A 22361-nucleotide genomic window follows, 5' to 3' on the forward strand; every position below is an offset into this window, starting at 1 on the left:
CCACATACTTATCAGCATCCATCAGGTATGGGCAAAGGACGTAACAATCCAGGAGTCTTCTTGCGATCATACTTCACCTTTTGACAGGTTATGCATGTGCGGACATACTCCTCAACATCCGATGCAGCCAATAAAAGAAATGCTTTACTGCCTTGACTGTGGCATCAATACCACGATGTCCTGCATATGGTGGATCATGACATTCACTCATAACTTTCTGCCTTAGCTGCTTAGTTACACACAGCCTGCCATGCATCATCATAAACCCATCCTTAAGCACATAATGCTCTTGCCTCTGTCCATTATTAAGCTGGTCATATATCAGCAAATTGCTCATCTTCCGCATAGTAATCCCTCATAGTAATCTTGCCTCTGTCCAAAAACGTTTCGAAACGTAGAAACGTGAAACGTTACTCAGCTGGCTGTAAAATGCGACTCTCATAAGCTACAGGATGCCATCTTGTATGAGGACAGCTCGAATACCATTTTTACCAGCATTCGCATGCACATGAAAAGATTTCCTCAAGTCAGGCAAAATCAGCACTGGATCAGTTGTAAGCTTGCGCTTCAGCTCCTCAAAAGAGTCATGGAGACTTGTGTCCATTGGAAAGGTCTTTCCTTTTTGGAAAGTGCATGCATAGGGGCTGCAATTTCTGCCGCTGATTTATACCAATCCTCAAGCACAAGGTCAAGGCAATGACAAGAGCACGGCGATGCCCAAATGGTTGGATATTTTTTATTTATAAAAATTTCAGCTTTCCTACAGTTTCTTGCATTGTCAGTGATAATCCGAATAACATTATGCTCCCCAACATCCAGAATTACAGCCTTTTATTGTTCAGCAATGTATTCATCTGTCTTGACATTACCACTCGTGTCAATGGATTGACAAAAAGCCTCTCCCTTAAATGTCACAGCCATGATATTGATTAGAGGCCTCTTGGTGGCATTTTTCTTTCCATCCATCACTAACAATGGTACATCCTGTTCTCTCAATACCATCATATACTACTTGCTCCATCTCTAGTTTCATCCTCTCATAGTATGCATCCAAGTAGTTGTTGCGGATAGCATTTTAACTTGGCAACGTAAAGCTTGGACCTGCCCTTGCTACAAATGCCATGGCTCTTTTCCAATGCGGATTTCGAACCATGCTTAGTGGGTAACGGGTGCGACAAATAGCCTCAAAAACATCTTGTTGCACTTTCTCTATATGTTGCTGTTTAAATGACTCTTCCAAATATCTTTGTTGTGGACGTGCACACGATTGCGAACGAGACACATTGCTGCTTTGTCCACTCTCCATATACTTCATAGAGCAGCTTGCCGTCTATGTCAAAGCGAGGCTACACCACTACTTTGAGGTGACACATCTACAGATTGACTAGCTTGACGTGTGAGTATATCATCAGGCATAGATTCACGAGGCTGGGATTGGTGACATGTGACTATATCATCTACTTGGTTGTCTGTACTTTTAGACATTTGTCCGCCTAGAGTGGCTATAACTCTCTCAACTCCTGGTCCCTTGCATTTTCCAATTTGTTTGTTGCTATCACCCTAGAAGTGCTTTTGCGTTCTTGTGCCGGAGCCTGAGTACTCCTTATGACAAAAGTTGCATTTCCACTTCTTATTAGGCAACAACGTAATCATGAGACTTTGTTGGGTTTCTTCCTCGTTTTTCTAGAGCCATGCTTGCAATGAAGATTGTAAGAGAAAGATACAAAAATCTATATAAGTATTACTTACATTCACATTAATTTTCATGTTCAGGATAATACCAAATCATTTAGGTTCTAGGACACATAACAATATTTGGAATCGTTTACAGTTCTATGTGCAAAATCAATGTGGCTATTTGGGACACTAACTTAGAATACTCCATGCAAGCTTGCTAGACCTCATATATCAATAAATATTTTAGTAGTTAGATGTCATGACTCTTAGATTCCTTACACATGCAAAAGGTGAAATCAATCAAGAGCTTTATTAAAATTCTAATCCCTACAACTCTCTCTCTCTCTCTCTCGTAAGGTGGTTTATTGGTTGGACTACTACCAGGTATGATGTCAATCCCATGGTCCTCTGGCCTTTCTGATGGAAGCTCACTAGGCAACTCATTAGAAAAGCAATCTGAAAATTCAGTTAGAAAAACAGTCCTTTGCTTTTCCGAATGGGAAACAATATGCTCTTCATTTATAGGGGGTATCTCTCTAGCAAAAACCATGTATGCAGAAATATGGCTTTTCATTACAGAATTAATGGCAGAAGCCGTTACAACTGGGACAGACTCCCCTTTTCAATTACATGGGTCTTCCCCTTATGTGAAACTGTAATTTTTCTCTTCTTGGCTTCTATCACCGCATCCCAGCGATGCATCCATGGCATACCCAACAAAACGTCACAACGTGCAAGGGGCATAATATAAAAGTCTTTGCTGTCCACGAAAGACTGAATATGCAAGCGCAACTTCCCTATGATAGGTGTGATAGGAGTGGTGAACTCCGGGCTAGCCATACCGGCTCGAATGCCCAATCTCGCTACCATCTCAGCAGAAATAAAGTTGGCCTTTGCACCTGGATCAAAGAAAATAAGGCTGTTTGATCCCGAACCTTACCCCAAGCTTTGCATAACTCAGTTTCCTCACCCTGGGGCTGTTCATTGATCACATTGGAGACATTAGTCTTCGTGCAGTAGTCTCTCAACTCCTTAGGTATCCGGCAATAATATTTCTCAACTTGCTCAGCGAAAGGAACAATCCGGTAGGAGTTAATAGGCAAAAACTTGCAATGGAACCACTGAAACCAGCCTTAACAACGTAAAGGATGGTAGGATCCACTGAATTACAGCATACACAGTAAATTGACAAATAATTATGCACCACAGATTAAATCACAAGGGAGCTAAAGCGCTCCTGGTTAGATACAAGGACACCGATGGCCCCAAACGTTGATGCCCCTTGCAGTATTTATTTAACATTCATTTGAAGCCAAGCGGCTGATTACAAAGGTCTCTGGGAAGCCACATGCAAACCAATGCCCGCAGACTCCCCATCCAACCCACCCTATAATTCCTTGCTCAAATCCAAATGGTGAAATGGCATCGAATTACTAGACAACCCTGTGTCCTCAGACAACCAAAGCATGCAACAGAGACCCCAAAAGCATCCATTTTCTATGCCACACCTGCAATTGCACAACCAAGTGCCCAACCAGCCAGACACGGCTGTACAACTGCAAGACAACTCCCACACAGCTAGATTCTGGTGCAATCAAACCAAATCGCTATCCCAAAACAGGTCGAAATCAACCTGGAGCCTCCCTAGCTGCAAACCACTGCATAAATCCACCTTCCCCATGAAGGATCAATTTCAAACGCAATAACCAGCCAACAACAAGTCCAAGAATGGCAAAAGCAAGCAAAGAGAAGCCTTTCTTTGCCAAGAATCCTCTTTGGGGCTGTTTCTGGCCTTCTTGATCCAAAAGAAGTCCTCTGTGCTAAAAATAGCAATTTTTAATTGCACCACTCTTTTGGCCCTCTATTGCACACTTTGGCCCTAGGAATTAATTGCCTAGTAACAGGGTGCACATTCACAATTCCCAAGGGCCCACTAGGGAACTTAAATTCCCTAAGTCCCGCACACATGGCCGGACCCTCGCGTCGGAGAGACTCAAGGTAGTCCCGCGCAAATTACGGGAGTCGCAAATCAAAAGTCCCATAATTTCACGTTCTCGTGACAATCACCCACCTAGCTAGAGTAGCCAAGAGGAAGCCATGGCATTTGATATTAGCACGATACATTGTGTGAGTGGCATGCTGAATTCTAACTTAGCAAGCTATCATTGAGGAATCCAACACCAAAATGAGAGAGAGCCAAATAATTGAAGGTCAAGCTAGTTATTTAGAAAGAAAATCTGTTTTCAAATGCAATGTTACATCGCTAGCAAACCACGGGTTGTCAGTAGCTAGCCATAGGGTTAGGGAAGACCCTAGAGGGTGATGTTAGTAGCCTAGGGTGGAAGGCCCTAGAAAAATCATATCTCTTTCGGACCCTCTTACCACTCTTCTATGTTGACAACAGCATGTAACAATTTTTGGCAAGGTTTATTGCGAAATCCTCATCTCTCTCTCTCTCTCTCTCTCTCTCTCTCTCTCTCTTTGCTGGGCATGAGGGAATATGATGAGGAAGGAGAATATGATGACCTCCTTCAAAACGCTTTACACAAAGATCGAGCTGGAAGACCTGAAGTTTGGAATCAAAAAGCTAGTGGCTGATGTTTTCAAGTTGAGATTTGACAAAGATAGATGCAAATTACTAAAAGTTGAGAAAACAGCTTTATGCTTTGACTTTTTGTGGCTAAATAATAAGCTCATGACATCGGTTCTAAAAAGAAAAGTTACACAAAGGTAGTAAGTGTTGAAGATGTTTACTCTTGGATAGATTTTCTTTTAGATAATCTTTACATCACAATAGATGATTCTTTGTTTCAACAAATTATAGGAATCCCCATGGGCACTAATTGTGTCGTCTTTTTAGCAAACTTTTATCTTTTCACTTATAAATTTGAGTTTATGCAATGTCTTATTTCTATCAATACTTGCCCTATCATTTTACATAAGCTTAGCCAAGTTAGGTGTTTTATAGATGATTTATTTGTACCAGATGTTCTCGACTTTCAAGACTTTACGTACAAAGACGCTTGTGCATTTGGAGAAGGAATCTATCCTTGTGACTCTTGTGAACTTTAAGAGGGGATTCTTGTGTTTTCTTAGATCTTCGACTTTCGCAATCTACGATAGGAGTAGAGGTTGATATATACGATAAACGTGAACAACCTGAATATAGTGGCTTACACATTATAAAAATGCCTCACATTGACTCAAACATTTCTGATTTGGCAAAATATGGAGGCATTTCTTTCCAATTCCATAGATTTTATCGCCTTTGTACAACTAAGGAGTCTTTTATCTCAACGTAGTAATTTGATCACTTTACTATTACACAAGAGGTATGATCCAAGGAAAATAATGGAAAAAGTACATTGATCACTTTACTATTACACAAGAGGTATAATCCAAGGAAAATAATGAAAAAAGTACGCACAATCTTAGATATGCAGTCTTTTGTCTATGGTGTATTGGCCTTAGGTATGTTTAGAATGATTGAACATAATTTGAAAACAAAAAGCGGGGAGCTGAATAGCCCGTTTTTCTTTTAGTTTTAAAAGAGAGTTTGATTGAGTATGCTTGTGCTTTCTAAGTTAGGATTGTAATTTTGCCTCTTTGTAGGAAGCGATACACAAGTGTAAAGGGTCCATTTAGCTTTTTATGTTTTAAATGAGAGAGAGAGAGAGAGAGAGAGAGAGAGAGATAATTAAAGTCTTCGGAAGACCGATGGGTCTATGAGACTGTGAAAATCCTGGTACAAATGAGCTGTGGTAGTGGAGCTACTAAACGAGCATCCACACCAATGCAAAATGCAAAATGCAAAAATACTAAGTCCTAAGTACAACATAGTCATGTGAATGGACGACTATAAATCAATCTCAGCATCATCATCAACATCCTCATCATTGTCAGCAGCAGGACTTCAGAGAGTTAATTCTAGTTTTTTGGAAGATTTTGTTTCTTGACTTGCTTGTTTATTTTTGCTTAGTCACCTTCTTCCTTTCTTCTTTATTTCTTGTTTTCTTTCTCTTTTGTTTATTTGACATATTTTAGTAAGCATTGGGTTTGCCCAAGAGACTCTGCGGGTCTTTAGCATCATCATTAACATCCTCATCATCATTAGCAACAGGACTTCAGAGAGTTAATTCCAGTTTTTTGGAAGATTTTGTCTCTTGACTTGCTTGTTTATTTTTGCTTAGTCACCTTCTTCCTTTCTTCTTTATTTCTTGTTTTCTTTCTTTTTTGTTTATTTGACTTATTTTAGTAAGCACTGGGTTTGCCCAGGAGACTCCGCGGGTCTTTAGAAACCCAGTATAGCTACTTATGCTTGGGCACTGATGATGGCATAAGTGTTGCTTTGCTTGCTAAGTATGTCTTCCTTTTGTTTTTCAAAAAAAATTTGTTACCTCTTTTTCCTTCTCTTTCGTTTTCTCTTTTACTTTCTATGTAGATTTTTGGTCTTTAGAACAACGATTGGACTTATTCTAGTCTTACAAGGGTATATTTCTAAAGGGGCCCTTTCATTTTGTTACAAATCACTCAGTTTTTGGAAAGATTTGGGTGATCCCTCACCCCTATTTAAGGTCTATGGGTCGTTCAACTCTCATACTTAAGTCCAAGATCATTTCCAGCTTGTGTAATGCCCCATAACCTCCCAGTTTTTTGCTGTTTTCAGTAATTTCCCCGGATCCCAGATATCTCTAAAGGATTTTAGGCTCTTCCTTTACAACCTAGAAAACCACCCTTGGGTGTCTTCCAAGCAAGGCAACATTCTCCCAAAAGGCACATCCCGATAACCAAAGTGATCTAGCTAGTGAGGCATCCCCGTATAGGGATCTAAGACCAACCTAGTAGCAACCATTGACTTTACTTTTCCAGATTTGTGCCAGTCTAGACAAGACGTCCTATTGAGGGATATAGATGGGTATATCAGACAAAATCACATCTTGCCACGACTCACAAAACCTTTGGGAGCATTTCTACAAATAAGGGATCTAGTTATTAACACTCACGGCTAACCACAGTGTTGCAGCGCTAGGTGGATTGCATCCGTGCCTCCAACATAGTCTACTTTGCAGGGCTTTGCAATCTGCTACTGCAGATGGCATACATGCAAGGAACACTTGTACCACTCACTATGGAGTCCTTCCTCATCCTGGCACAAGGGCATGCACAGAAGTCTGTGGCGATTGAGCTTCTGGCAGAGATACTTTGGAGCTGATACCAGTCTGCTTGAGGTATGCCATTGCAGTGGATGGCAGTGCATGCACAATGTGTTTGGCCTTGGGTCTCTTGCAATTCCTGGGATGATGCCCAATCTGTAAGTATGGAAGTTCTCCCAACAGATGTGATTTGGAAATCGGGTTCTCACAATGGCCTTGGCCTTGGGTCTCTTACAATTGCTGACATGCTTTTGGCTAAGATCGTTCTCCTTGTGTGCTATTATTGTATGTCATCAGGGAACTTTTGATGCACAAATCCACATGCTTATTGGATTCATCAGATTGCCTCGATCAAAGATGGGCTGACAGTACTTTTAAGTTGGGTTGCAGTGATGTAGTTATTAAATGTGGTTCTTTTCTTGTCTACCATCTGCTTGGGTTTTTGTGGTTTAAGTTTATTGCAGCGGATCCCTATGGATGATCTGCTATTTGGTGAGATCCCTATGACAGACATGCTCTTTTAGTTTACTGTATTTTCTTTCTGGGGTTTGAGGTTGTTGACTTTGTGGTTGAGTAGCAGATGGGATTTGGTCTTTTTTTTTTTTCCATGGTCTGTAGAGATGCTGGTTAGAGTCATTACAGGAGATTTCTGTTGTAAGATTATGACTGGAGGTGTGGCAAATTGACGTAGTTGGGCTATAGTGTAAAGCATAAAAAAGCTTGCTTGCTCAGGTTTGGAGCAGAAAACCTGCATGTTTACAAAGGAGTAGATGAAGTCCTGGGTTCTCATAGGGGGCTGAATAAGTCTATGGAATATCAACTTGTAAGGACAGTAGATAAATAACATGTTATATGAAGTTTGATGAGAAATGCACTTTTCTTTTCAAATATCTCAGTTTTTGTGTTGTCAGGACTAAGCAGCTTATTTTTATGCAATATACGAACATGCCCATGCATTGCTCAAATATTATATGAAACATGCTGCATATTTTGGATCTGCTCCAGCCGATGCCATTTTCTAGTGCTCCAGCCATAGCTCTAGCATGGTTGTTTAATCTGTTGACATGTGGAGGTGGGCTAAAGTTTTGTTGCTAAATATTTTAATTTGCTCAGCGTGGTCTTTTTTGTAGAATGGAAGGATGGGTAAAAGTTTCAAGGGACTCCATTTTGTTTTCAAAGCCAGTCAAACTGAAAACAAAGAGGTGTCTACATATCCTGCATTCTGGAATCTCCAGTTTTTGTTTTGATTTCTGCTAATAAGCTGGTCACGTAGATGTCGTTGTTCGATTTTGTCCTTACCCATGGCTGTATCATGTACTTCACCTTTTGCAGTCAGACAGCATTATCGTTTCCATAACTGGAGCCACCGGTTTCATTGGACGGAAATTAGTCATGAGGCTGATATCAGGTTTGGAGCATTGGATCGGTTCTTATTCCACAATTAAGTCTATCAAGATGGATGTTTTAAAGATTTTATCTGCATCATAGTCTAAGAAGAGGAAGTTAATGATGACAAATTTGTAATTAATGCCAAATTAAGCGTGCTAATTTATGGGTGAGATTTTCTGCTCAATCATGTGTTTTTTAGCTTCCTGCTGCCATCTTTTGCATTAGCAGATGGTCACAAAGTGCGAGTTTTGACACGGTCGGCATCGAAAGCCCACTCTCTCTTTCCTGGTAAGCAGGTAAAAGAAGAACTTTCCTGTGTGCTGCTGTGCATTATGAATTCTATGCTTTCAAATTTCATGGTGGCATGCTTTGCTTGTAAATCTATACAAGGGATTATGTTCTCTGGCTGACCACCTCCCACATGAGTCACTTTTTGAGGAAAAAAGATAATGTCAGCCTGTTATTTCAGAGGAACTGAACCTATTATGTAAGAGCACAATGGGTGTGGGCAAGATGATATCAAACATGCAAAACTAATCAGTAGGCTGGAGTAAAATAAAAAAATGTATGCCTACATGATGCACTTTATATATGGTACCAATGCTGTATTTTCTTGAACAGCCTAAACTGTAGAATGCTGCAGTGTAGAGAAGGGGTAGGGACAGATTTGGAGAAAGGGCGATAGAGGAGCAGAAGGGAGAGAGAGAGAGGGGAAGAGGGAGAGGAAAGGGTAGGAGAGAGAGAACGAGGTAGGAAAGAGAGGGATTGATTGAGAGTGAGTAGGGAAGAGAGAGAGAGAGAGTGAGTGAGCGTAGGCAGGAAGGAGGAAGGGAGAGTAGATAGGATAAGATGTCACATAAAAAAGTACATAGTAGGGGGTGGATGGAGACTTATATAGTCCCTCCACATATTCCACCTAAAGGGCCTCTAACTTGGCCTCTTTTTCCCCTTCATTACAGCCATCCCTTCCCATAGAATTTTGCCCTCAAAATTTCATATGCGGGCTGTTAAATAGTGCAGCAAACAGCAAATAATAGTCAGCCCGGTAGGAGATAGGGGTTGTCCTGGACAATGCTCTCTGGCTGCCATGAGTTCTCATCCTCAGGGAGTCCCTGCCATTTGATAATCCCTGAAACCCATGATGCGCTCCGGAACATAGAGTATGTGGCCCTCCTCATCCATAGGTGGTAGCTCAGGAAGGACTTGGACATGCTGTCCGACATGTGGCTTCAGCAAGGACACATGGAAAACATTATGGATCCTGGAGGTCTTGGGTAGCTCCAACTCATACGCCACCTCGCCAACTTTGCGGATGATCGTGTAGGGACCATAATACCTGTGAGCAAGCTTCGTGTTGGTGTTACCTTTCAGCGAGGCACAATGGTTCTTATGGAGGCGTAAGTGCACATAATCCCCTACTTCAAAAGACAGATACCTCCTGTGTTCATCCGCAAATAAATTTTGCATCTCTGTCGCTGACAATCTCCCGAGGGAAACCATGATGCTTAAAAACATGCTCGATGAACTGCCAAGCAACTTGTGATGCTGAATGATGGGTCTTAGTGGGTATGAAATGGGCCTGCTTTGTCATTCTGTCAACCACCACAAAAATGCTATCCCATCCCTGCTCTGTGGAAGGCAACCCTGTGATGAAATCCATAGCAATGTGAGTCTATTTGCCTTCTAGGGCAAACATTCATTGACAAATTTAACTACACCCGCTACAAGCCATCCCAGATAAAGCTCTGTTTGACCTTTTCATATGTCTTAGTAATACCCGCATGTCCTGCCATAGGAGATGAGTGCATTTCTTGTAAGACCAGCAGTTGGTACTTTGAATCTGGCACCAAATATTCTGTCCTTGCACCGCAACAGCCCATTATACAGCTTAATTCTACCAAAGGGCTGAGAAGAGGACTGACCTCTCTCCTGGGGGTGTGGGCTGCCATATAAACCCAAGCCAACTCCAGGCATACTTGCTGGTGCGCTGAAAGGAGCACTAGCCGGATGCACACCAACGGGTCAGCCCAAAAGAGACGACTCAGCCTGCATAGATGCAGAAAGCTGAGAGCCAAAAGATGGCCTGACATCTTGCAAGAAGGTGCTCTGTGGCAGAGAAAATGCATCATCTATGTTCAGATAATCCCCAAGCTGGGGTACATGCAATGGTCCAGAAGACTGATGCTCATAGGCACGATGGGCATCTGCCATAAAACCCCTGCGTGGAGCAGACAAAACATCCTGACTGTCTGAATGGTCCCCTTGCTAGGGTGCGGACTGCTTACCCTTATCCTGCATAGCAATGGCAGATGTGATCTGCTGACCAATCTGGACAAGAGCCGTATCCTGCATAGCCATGGACTCCTAACCTAAACACTGCTAAGACACTTAGGACATTGACCTAAGGTAACCTAACTAGACCATTCAACCCTAGTTAGCACTAATCTAACGTAACCAACTAACTGAACCTAAACCAAATCAAACTAACTAAACCTAAACAAAGTAACTCAACCCATTAACTAGCTAGACCTAACTAACCTAACCTAACCAACCAACTAACCTAGCCTAACCCAACTTACCCTCGTCGACTAAACCTTAGGAAGCTAAGTTTTTTTTTTTTTTTTTGAAGTTGTGGTGGTGGGTAGGCGTAAGGTGACGGCGCGGCACGACGCGGCGAGGGTGACGGCGACGGGCCGATGGTGTGGTGTGGGCGGGGAGCAGGGATGCGAGCTGGTGATGTTCGGCATGGCAATGTGGCCGGGTTTATCAATAGTTGCAGTAATTACGACGGACAGAAGGCGGTGGATGGAGAAGGCGGGTCAGGCGTGGGTAGAGGAGGCGTGTGTGCGTGTAGGATGGAGAAGGCGGCGTCAGGTGTCGTGAGCAAACGGCTGGCAAGGCGTTGATCAAAATCGAGAGGTGCATGTATGCATCGCTCGCTGGGGTGATTTCTTGCAGGGTCGAACGTTGAGGAAGCTCGTGGTGTCTTGTAGCGTCACAGAAGCGTTCCTTCCCTTCAATTTGTATGTCGGCTGCTGGAGGCTTTGGAGATGACTTCAATTTGGCGATGGCAATCCTTCCTCCCCCAAGCAGAACATTGACTCATGGTCGCTTGGTAGATGTCACGCATTGGTCGCTAGCACTGGGTTGAGGCTACTGGCGTAGCGTCTAATGCTTGCAATCTGATGTTAGCATTGGCGTAGTAGCTGTTGGGAATTTCGTGAACATGGAAGTGGAAGCAAAGGTGCCAGAGTCGGAGCTTTGATATCAATGTAGAGAAGGGGTAGGGACAGATTTGGAGAAAGGGGGATAGAGGAGCAGAAGGGAGAGAGAGAGAGGGGAAGAGGGAGAGGAAAGGTAGGAGAGAGAGAATGAGGTAGGAAAGAGAGGGATAGATTGAGAGGGAGTAGAGAAGAGAGAGAGAGAGTGAGTGATCATAGGCAGGAAGGAGGAAGGGAGAGTAGATAGGATTAGATGTCACATCAAAAAGTACATAGTAGGGGGTGGATGGAGACTTATATAGTCCCTCCACATATTCCACTTAAAGGGCCTCTAACTTGGCCTCTTTTTCCTCTTCATTACATGCAGCTCCCTTGTTGGATTTATTGACATTTGGATCTTTGTCTTAAGTCCAGTTTAATCCTTGAACTTTTCTATATGGCAGCCTATGGCTTATGTGTAGAGGCATCTCTCCAGGCTTATATTGAGCTCCAGGCCTCTCATAGCTAGCTTACATCTTGTTACTTGCCACTTATTTATCTTCTATCCTTGTAAAAGTTCAGATTGCTGTGCATTTCATACTGATGTGCATCTCATAGAGCCAGGTAATCTCTTTACTGCATATCACAACTGCTCTTGGCTCTAGTTGATGACGTTTAGTACACAACTTGTTTGCTGATACAGTTATATAACTAGAACCTCTGCAAAATGCATCTTGGTCGAATTTCAAAACTACTACTACAATGGATGACTATAAAGACATAAGCTCTTGTTTCAGTATGTATTCATCACAACTCTCTTCAAATTTTTTTTTCCAAGCTTGCAAAAGTAAGAGTCACTGACATAAACTATCTGATGTGAGGGCTCTTCTCCATGTGCATTCATTTAATTGCTATCCACTCCCGATCTTTCGAATTTCAGTCTTCCATGCTCTAGCATGACATGGTTGTAGAGCTCTTCGTTTCGTTATGTAGCATATGCATACCGAGTTTCAGGGTATTTTTGGCTTTTTAAATTTAATCAAGGTATACCTGTCATTCTTTTGCATACTTTCATCGCCCCATCTTGCATTTTTGGTAATCTTCAGCAACAGGGTGCATATCATCTCACATTTCGTCACAACTAGGGTACAAAAAATGTCAAGGCATATGCTAGTTAGAAGTAGTCCATACTTTTGTAGCGGCTATATTTGAATGTAACATTTGTACTGCATCTGTAAGGTAATACATTCCAAGTACCACAATTTTCAACCTTTTATCATGGATTGCGTTTCCAAGTATCTTCTAATCTTCAAAGTGTATACTTCACACTGCAGAGTTAGAAGGTCAACATTTGCACTGCATCTGTGCAGTAGTAAATTTCAACTACCCCAATTTTCAATACATTGTGTTTCCAAGTATTCCGTAATCTTCAAAGTGTACAATTTACACTGCATATCTGGAAGGTTTGATAACAGAATTGTGTATTTTTAACCTGGTGTGATTTCCTTTCATACGTGGGTGATTAGAGAACATTTGTCTCAAATGTAGGGTGTAGTTGAAGGATAAGAAGTGCAGGACAGCAGGGGGTCATGTACCGAGTTGACATGTGTGATCCCTTTGTCAGAACAGAAACAGCAGTGGTTATAAAACACTTAAGGGGAAAGTCGAAAGAGGAGATCGAAGAGAGGGAGGCTAGATGCTGTATTCTCTAAGGATGGAAGTATGGTTTTTTCAGAGAGGATGATTTTTTGTTGCAGCAAAAGCTTATCCAGGTGTGGAGATAGCAGAGGAGTCAGATTGGGGCACTTTTATTCAGGGCTCCACAGCAGTGATTAATCTGGCAGGGACTCCTATTAGCACTCGCTGGTCTGCTGATGTTTGTACCTCCTTGAAATCGCCTTCCTTTTTTTATATTAGAGTGGCTTTCAAATCACTACCATCTAAATATTTTACCACGAAATTGTTTCCATGCATGAAAGTTTGAAGTTCTAATCCATAGTATTTTGCATTCTTAACTAAATATTACCTGTATGATGGTTAGTCTTTCTTTCAGCAGGTAAAAGCTGACATTTTGAGAAGCAGAGTACAAACTACAACAAAGGTGAGAAATCGTGAACATCATTTCATAATGCATGTCAGTGATACTCTTGATTCAATACTCTTTGACATTCAATGAATATCATGGCGATATTTGCAAGCACACATACTTTTTTTGATACTGAGTTACATTCGAGCTCCTGAGTTAGCTTTCCGGTTGTTAGGTGGTGGAAGCCATCAATTCTCTCCCTAAGGAGATGAAGCCTTCTGTTCTAGTTAGTGCAACGGCTGTAGGATTTTATGGTAAGTACACATTGAAATTACTTGCTAAGAGTTCCAGCACAATCTCTATGATAATGCTTTATAAGTCATTGGTCCAGCTTTGTTGGTAAAGATGTATTTATTCCCATGGCCATTCAAAATGCCTTGGGGCTTAAATGTTTGACACAGATTTGGGGCCTGTTTGAGAGTAGGTACAAGCGATAATCAAACTTTTGATGAATCCAGTCCTTCTGGGAAAGATTATCTGTCCAAGGTTATGCTCTCGATTCCAAGGATTATTGCCAATCCTAGTTTGCTGTAAATTATTTGCCAGCTTCTGATTCTTCATAATTGCTTTACTGTAATGGTTTACGATCAGGTGTGCAAAGAATGGGAATCGACTGCACAATCAGTGGATGATAGTGTAAGATTGGTGCTCATTCGTATTGGGATAGTTCTTGACAAAGATGGTGGTGCTCTCGGCAAGTTTAACTGGACCTTCTCTTTCATCTTCTTCAGTGCTGCTGTGTAATTTTGACTACAGCATACATATTATGATTCAATAGACTGTTTGATGTGGATGTTTTACTTGGTTCTTTCAGTCTTGCTTGCTTTAAGAATACAATTTGATAGGCCTACGTTAGTCCATGAATGGAATTGGGGGAAATAGTGACTTCTTTTGAATGCAAATAATGCACGATGGACAGCTCTCCCCATCAGATATAGCAGCAACCCGCTCAGATATTAGCGACTTTTATCACTTAGTTGCTCAGGTTAGGGGAGGTGAGATCCTCAGGCCAGAGATAGGTATCCCCAGCAGTTGGCTGTTCTTTAGAGGGAAGAGCAGAAGAGGCCTACAGATGTTTGGGTTCAGGAGCACCTTGTTGCAGCAAGGGCTCTGCAGCAGTCTTTGTTAGATTAGAGAGCGAAGTGTGCTTTCATGCGAGGGAGTCATTTTGGACTCAGACGGAAGGTAGGACCAACGAGCAGTTCTTTTCTACTTTTTGCCCCAGACATAGTAAGGAGAGCGTTTCATAGCTTGTTGACTCGAACGGAGTTTTACACACATCCAAATACCGTCTTGAAGGTAGCCACAGATTTCTATGCCTCCCTTCTTACAACAGATCCTGACACACATGCCAGAGATGATGTTCGAGTTGTTATTTGTGTAGCACTTACCTATGTTGGTGACTGGAGATATGATAGTCTCACTTGATGCACCATTCACCAACATAGAGTTCATGACTGCTCTATCTGTCCTTCACAAGGGCAAGTGCCCTGGTTCTGATGGCCTTACATCCTCTTTCTTTATTTCATTTTGGGATCAGATTGGGGATCACATTACCGCAGCCCTGCAAGGCGTTTGGGACTCAAGTGAGATGCCAAACTTACTTACTGAGGGCCTCATTCATCTTATCCCAAAAAGGGGATTCGAGTAATTTAGTGTCTCAGTGGAGACCAATCACTTTGTTGGGCACCTTGATCCTAGCAAAAGCAATCAGCCTACGTTTGCAGCCCTTTCTTCTGGATCTTATACATGATATGCAGACGGGATTTGTGCATGGCAGGAGCATCTTCGATAATATCTTCTCATTTTGAGAGGCTTCATTCATAATGGCCTTAGGGTTGCCATTCTACTCCTGACTTTGAGAAAGCTTTTGACAGAGTAGACTGGGTTTTTCTAGAGGGTATCCTTGTTCGCTTTGGATTCACAGATGCATGGATCAGAGGGGTGTCAACTCTCTATAGATCAGCCCATAGCCAGGTTCTCATTGGTGCAGTCAGTGGAGAGAGGTTTCAGATTACTAGATCGGTCCGTCAAGGATGTCCTTTAGCCCCCTCTATCTTTTTATTTGTGGCCGAAGCTATGAGCTATTACCTTAGAGTTCAAGCTGATATTATAGGGCCGAATCTTCTGTTGAGGTAGGAGCATGAGGTATTGGATAGTGAGTTGACAGATGATATGGCTGTTATTTTGGATGCCACACCGCAAACACTCACCTTGTTCGGAATAGCCTTGGATTTTTTTTGCACTGTAGCAGGGGCTCATATTAATCGGAACAAGTCCAATGCTTTTGGATTAGTGATGAGGACACTCCAAATTGGGGGATTGACACCGGATTCACTTGGATCTAGAGGGGTGTTTCCATCAGGTACCTAGGATGCCAGGTTGGGGTGGGCATCTGTCCAACACAACAGTTTGCTCCCGTGTTGGAGAGCATCAAGAGAAAACTCATTTTTTGGAGTTCTGCTTGACTTGACCTTGCATCCAGAGTAGTGATTGTGAACAAGTCTTATTGGCTACTGCCTGGCTCGTTTGCTCTTGTTGGTGCAGATCTAGAGGCTCTATATCTGAGTTCATGAGACCTATCAGGAACTTTCTTTGGAGTGGATGAGATGGCACCTCAGATGTTGTAGCGAGGGTGGCTTGGGAAACTCTAACTCTCTCCACAAGGGAAGGTCTCAATATTATTTATCCGAATTTGCAGTGTATGGCCTTGCTCTACAAGTTTGTAGTGAGAGGATTGATGCCTGGACATGAGCCTTAGAAAGATTTTTTCCTACGCAACATTCAGTCTTGTACACCTCATGGGGGAGATTGGATGGACAGCTCGAGATGGATTTTTACCTCAGCCCATCTTAGATCTCCCTCTTCCCCTCTCATGGCTTCCATTCTGAAAGCTTGGGGTAGCTTTAGAGACACTCTCTGGAGAGTTACACCCTCCTCTCGCGAAGAAATAGACAGGCAGAGAGAGTGCAGTCAGGATGCAGCAGATAGAGGCAGCCATACTAGCAGAGTGATAGATACAGACGACATGCCGATCACAGAGTCCACTTGGTTGGGAGCTTTCACTGTGACGGGTGTTCCCTTACAGGTCATTGCCTTGTGGAATGCACATGAGGAGACCCTTGTCTTTGATGTTTAATCGGGAGGTAGACTTCTCAGATCTTCTGATGATATTCTTTTGGAGGTTGTCTTCAAGCCTATTAGGATTGTAGGTTATATGGAGTGGGGCACGGACTCACAGTGGTACCTTGATCCTGACCCCGTTCTCTTGGCACTTGGGTCTTGAAGACTCTGGTTATACGGTGGTTCTTTTGCAGTGGGACCCAGGGGAGTGGGAATGGATTGATGAAGGGCACCAAGAGGAGAGCATCCCCTTCTCTCGTTACACAGTCAGAAATGCAAGGAGATTTCAGCTTATCAGTAGAGGTTGGAGGCCCTCCAGAGCTCCTCATTGGGATAGTTTTCATATTTCTACTGAGGTGCAGAAAAACATTTGGAGGAGGCTCTTGAAATCCCTCAGAAATAGAAAGATGAGTCTCTTCTTTTGACTTTCTATTCATGGAGGGATTGCACTGAACTTGTGGAGATCCAAGTTCGGGGCTGACCCTACTTGTCCTCAATGCCACGTAGTAGGTGAGTCAGTTCAGCATTGCCTTTGGGAGTGCAGACAGGCGAGGACGATTTGGAAGGGTGTTGCCAGTGTTCTTTGCATATTTCATAGAACACCCTTTCATGATTTGGGGATCAGTGGCATGGTTATCTCTTCCTAGCCCTCAGGTGCTTTTCGAGGGACATGACTCAGACTCAGCCTTCATTATACGACGACACTCTGTGGAGTCATGTTCTCTCCAGGATGTTCCCTTCACTCCTCATAGAGCTGCTCCTGCCTCGGTAGACACATCACGGGAGTTTCTAGCTAGCATTGCAGCTTGGCATTTTTGGAGGGCCAGATGTACGAAGGCGATGGAGGGTTCACAGGTTCACCCTTCCTAGTTTGTGACCAGTATATGGACTGATACTATACACACGCTGATGGCACTCTGGGCGAGCATGCAGGGATCCTCCAAAGCAGCAACAGCCCGGAGAGATTTTTTTCAGAGTTTGGAGAGGATCTCCATTTTCTCTGAGTCTTCTTTAGGGTTGAGGTGGCATTTCTGCCTCCACCCTGGATTTTTCTTAGCTCCTTTTGAGCTGTTTTTTCTCTCATGCTTGACATGATGTACTCCTGAATTTGAGCTTGCTGTTGCGGCTTTCATTCATACTTAATGAATTAATCTTTTTGGGAATTTTTTTTTTCTCTTACTGCATAGAATGTAAGGGCCTCTCTTCTCCGGCTTCATAATAAGAGATCACCAGATCATGAGGGACTACACACTAAGCACTTTGTACATGGGCTCCTAGGTCTTGACCCCGGTTCTAGCATAGCTGTTTAATCATGTCGTATGCCTTGGCTTCCCGCCTACCTAGAGCACTATACACAAGGCATGTGATCTCATGGACACTGGGAACTACCATACTGTTATGATTGGCCACACTTTGGCTAAGATGTATGGGTTGGTACTAGAGAGGGAGATCAACAGCCACACAGAGGGTCACGTGTAGCGAGCTCTTTGGGTAGGCAGGTTTTTGGAGTCAGCACTCCACCTTGGACCACATCTTCACCTCGAGGGCTATCATTGAGGAGGCAAAGTCGAGGCACCAAAAAGTCTACACTTGCTTTCTAGACTTTTGTAAGACATTTGATACTGTTTCACGTTCTCGCTTGATTAGGAGGTTACAGGAGTTGCAGCTCCCAGAGATCATGATTTGGGGGGTTATGAGTCTATATGACTCCGTCAAAGAGAGAGTACGTGCCCTTGGAGGTCTATAAGATAAGGTTGAGAGCACTATCTCAGTGAAGCAAGGCTGCCCCCTCTCACCGATCCTCTTCGGGCTCTATATTGATGAGATTATATGCTTTGTAGATTGTCTAGGTGGAGAGGGTTCACTTCTTGCTGACCTGATGGTGTAGATACTGCTGTACGCACATGACATAGTCCTCATATTATCCCGACTAGAGGGATTGCAGAAACATCCAGAGGCTTTGGAGATGTTCTGCAGAGAGAGACTTGACAGTTAACCTTGGAAAGACCAAGGTTATGATCTTTAACACCTCGCGAGCAGTGTCGCGTCGCCATAGTTGCACGTACCGAGATGAACGAGTGGAGATAGTGCAGGCTTACACATATTTTGGGGGTAGTGATCACCGGGCCAGGTTTCATGATGACCCATGCAGCTACAAGATGACTCACACAAGGGCGGGGTGCTCTGGGCCGACTAGAGAGGTAGTGTTCTAGCCACACTTGCAAGACTCTCCGATGAAGGATTGGCTTTTTGACATCATGGTGAGACTGACTGCCATGTATGCAACACCTTTCTGGGGGAGTTACATTTCAGCGGTAGAGTGGAAGAGATTTGAGAGGATACATGTGACTATGGGATCTAGGATGATTCGGAGTAAGCCCTCGGTCTCCCATCAGATTATATGGGCAGAGTTTACCATGCCCCCTCTCTAGGTTGATGCCATCTTTCAGACAGTGACATTCCTCCATAGAGTCTCGGCCTTACCCCAGTGGAGATTACCGAGGCTAGCATTGGAGTCTTTTAGGTGACTGGCAGAGAGCGGTGTTGATATAGCATGGTACGCACGAGTATCCACATGGTTTGGTAGTCACGGCATTCAGATGGATAGACTTCCCCCCTAGTACAGAGTGGATGCACCACTTGAGAAATGAGATCAATTGTATCATACGATTGGACCTCCTCCAGCTTCGTACGTCTAGGACTTAGGGGGAAGAGGAGTTCCCCACCAAGATCCAGTTCTTACCATGACCACTTATTGAGGATCGTCGAGTAGGGTCTCATCATCAGACCTCAGTATCTGGAGGATAGGAGAGTCTCACAGGCACTGAGGATCGCCATCGGACAGAGGATTTGCAGACTATGCGCGATGGGGGAGGTTGAGACAGAGGAGCATTTTCTATGTGTCTGCCCAATCTACTATGAGATCCAAGGGCGATATCACTGCTTCTTTCTGGAGGGGCATGGCTTTGGTCCGCTTACATGGCTGATTCATTTTTTTGACCAGATTTGTGTTGGGCTCTATCTAATTGAGATGCGACGACACGGAGATATGACTGATGCGATAGACTAGACAGTAGCAAGAGGCGATGCCACAAGTGACTGAGATCGATCAAACACAGACACATGTTAGAGACTTCTATGCATTTGAGTTAGCTACTGGAGAGGCTGAGTTAGCAGTGAGAGTCACTGCCACGATGCTGCCAGACGAGAGGCACACACTCCACATGCAGCATGGAGAGTGACCAGAGTACGCATGATCGAGGTCCGGTCTATTTCAGCCCTCCTCAGAGGAGACCGCCAGAGACGAGGTGCCATCCTTGACGTAGCCCATCGGATACAGAGAGCGAGGAGATTATGCCCTCCGCCGCCTCGAGAGATAGCTCGACGAACACAAATATGAGAGCTCCTCACATCCCATCAGAGAGCCAGAAGGATACTTAGATATATGGAGCCTCGGTGTGTACTAGGAGCGTTAGCTCTGAGCACCTGATATTATTTTGCTATTTTGCTACTTTGCTATTTTGCTCATTAGTTTAGCACTTTAGCTTTCAGCAAGGGCCTTAGTGAGCCCTTTGCTTCAGCCCATAGCAACTTGTATGAGTTACTTTTGGTTTTGTACTTTCTCATAGGCCTGCGAGGCGTCCTGCAGACGTTAGTACATCTTTCTTTATTCTCTCTCTCTCTTTCTCTCTCTCTCTCTTTGTCATTTTTCTTCTTCTTCTTCTTCTTTTTTCTTATCTTCCTTTTTGATATCCAAGTTTTTGTCGTCTAGGTTGAGACTTTAAAGCTTAGTTAGCACTGGGTTTACTGAAGAGGCTCTAGAATCTTTCAAAATCCTTATGGGAGCTTATGCTCGAGTCCTATGTGTGAAGGAGACATTTCTGAAGAAAAGCCTTTGTGACCCACGAACTGTCAATTCTTGCATCCATCATGTAGCTAGATTGGAGGACTTTGCTTAATGTGTCTTTTTGGGGCATGTGCTCACTTTCCTTGAGATGATGAGAGGCGGTCGTGTGGTCGTTGGGTGACTTTAGCTAGATACTGTGTCATTTGGAGCTCCAGGGTATGGTGCCCATCTCTATGAGCAAGATGGAGCAAGGAGTGGAAAGAAGCTTGTGGAGGATTGCTTTTGGTTTTCTCAATCTCATTCCACTAGAGGCAAAGAGACTGTCTCCCTAAACCTCGGCTCAGCATGAAATTACTGGCATAATTGAAGTATCAAAGAGGTGTTTCTTGAGCTTCCAATACCAATTGTTAGCTTGCTTGCAGTTGTCCTTGAAAGCGTAGTAGCTTCTTCAGCTTGAGCATGTTTCTAGATTTATCTAGATGTATGTTCTTGTCGCATTAGCGGACATGCAAATTTCACCTTGTGAGGTTTTTGTCCATGTTGTGGCTTGCTAATATTGTGATAAATTCTTTCTATCTTAAGTGGTGCGCTGCCTTAGCAGCTTTCTTTCTAAGCAGCTTTTACTTATCAATGCTCGTTGTGGAGAGACTAAAATGAAATACTACAGTCTTCATAGAAGTTCTAGCTTGAATGATGAGAATGTGGACTACCTTTTGCTTAGTTTTCTCCTTTAGTGCAAGCCTTTGTCACAATTGAGTTTGCCCTTCACCTTTAGAGTGGTGATAGAAACTTGTATAGAGACTTTTTATAAATAGATGCTCAAGTGTGCACTTGTGAGTGTATGTGTGAGAGCATTTGTTAGGATATGGTCTACACCCATTGTTGGGCGCTAATGATGTCAGCAGTGGGGATGTCATAGTAGCCAGTCTTTGCTATGTGTGATGGAGTTGATGATTTTCAACCTTGTGAGTGACTTATCTTGAGATGGAAACTGGACTATCTGTTGTGTCTTAAGAGGATGTTGGGCATTTTTCTAGATTCATATTTGATCTAGATATATATGCTTAATAGAAGTCTGTTTCATGGAGAAAAAGTGAAGCGTTGAAGCTCCACGTTTACTTGGGAGGAAAAAGATGTGTGCATTGCTGCTTGAGATTTTCCAAAGTTTTACACATCACTCATACATAAGAATTAGCATTCCAAAAAAAAAAAAGAAGCATTCCACAATGTGTGGCTCATCTTTCTTCTTATTCTTTGCTTCATTTTTTATCACAACCTGCAATGCTAGTGGCGTTCATGAAGTAGAAAAGAGAGGCACAAACAAATCACCGCATGCTGTAACCTGAAGAAATTATTGTATATATCTTCGTACTTCTTGTTATTCTTGTCTAATATTTCAATTTTCTTTTTGGCAGCACAAATGATTCCTCTATTTAAATTATTTGCTGGCGGACCGGTGGGCTCTGGCAAGCAATGGTATATTGGTCTTGTTTAAATGCAATCTTTATTTCAGAATCAATATTCTGCAATTTTGTTTTGTTGAAACTTAAGCACTTTAGGACAGCATAAGCACTCCTTTCTGCTTGCTTTGAGCAGTGTTCCTACTAATGCACTCTAGACGACATGGGAAGTGCTTAACCATCATTTCATACCAAGTCCATTCCACTAGAAGGCCATAGCAAGGTTTCAAGTATGCTAGGAGTGTGCATAGGTATGTGTTTAGGTGCTCATTCCCAAGATTAGGTAAGGGAGGGATTCAAAATTAGGAGGGTATAAGGGTTGAAAACGTGCAGAAAGTGTAGGGTTCAGATGATGTTTAAGGCTTACAAAGAGGCTATGTATGTTAGAAAACTAACTAAGGGTATAGGTTGAGGAGGAGTTGCAAG

At 43.0% G+C, this 22361-nt stretch overlaps 1 protein-coding gene across 2 annotated transcripts in view; it reads left to right on the forward strand.

The window, feature by feature from the left end:
- The window catches only part of SULA (NAD(P)-binding Rossmann-fold superfamily protein), a 68470-nt gene that overhangs the window by 22806 nt on the left and 23303 nt on the right, over positions 1-22361 (forward strand). The window contains exons 2-10 of one of the 2 annotated variants that reach the window (XM_087401544.1): positions 7961-8032; positions 8163-8238; positions 8448-8507; positions 13177-13295; positions 13473-13520; positions 13681-13759; positions 13930-13991; positions 14097-14199; positions 21891-21951. In XM_087401544.1, the coding sequence (XP_087257670.1) occupies positions 7961-8032; positions 8163-8238; positions 8448-8507; positions 13177-13295; positions 13473-13520; positions 13681-13759; positions 13930-13991; positions 14097-14199; positions 21891-21951 (680 nt within the window). The remainder of the gene's footprint in view (positions 1-7960; positions 8033-8162; positions 8239-8447; positions 8508-13176; positions 13296-13472; positions 13521-13680; positions 13760-13929; positions 13992-14096; positions 14200-21890; positions 21952-22361) is intronic. The other variant, XM_087401545.1, reaches the window with a different exon arrangement.

Source organism: Dipteris shenzhenensis, chromosome 30 (assembly GCF_047967505.1).
Source record: "Dipteris shenzhenensis isolate YYH24624 ecotype China chromosome 30, Dip_SZ_1.0, whole genome shotgun sequence".
Taxonomy (NCBI): domain Eukaryota; kingdom Viridiplantae; phylum Streptophyta; class Polypodiopsida; order Gleicheniales; family Dipteridaceae; genus Dipteris; species Dipteris shenzhenensis.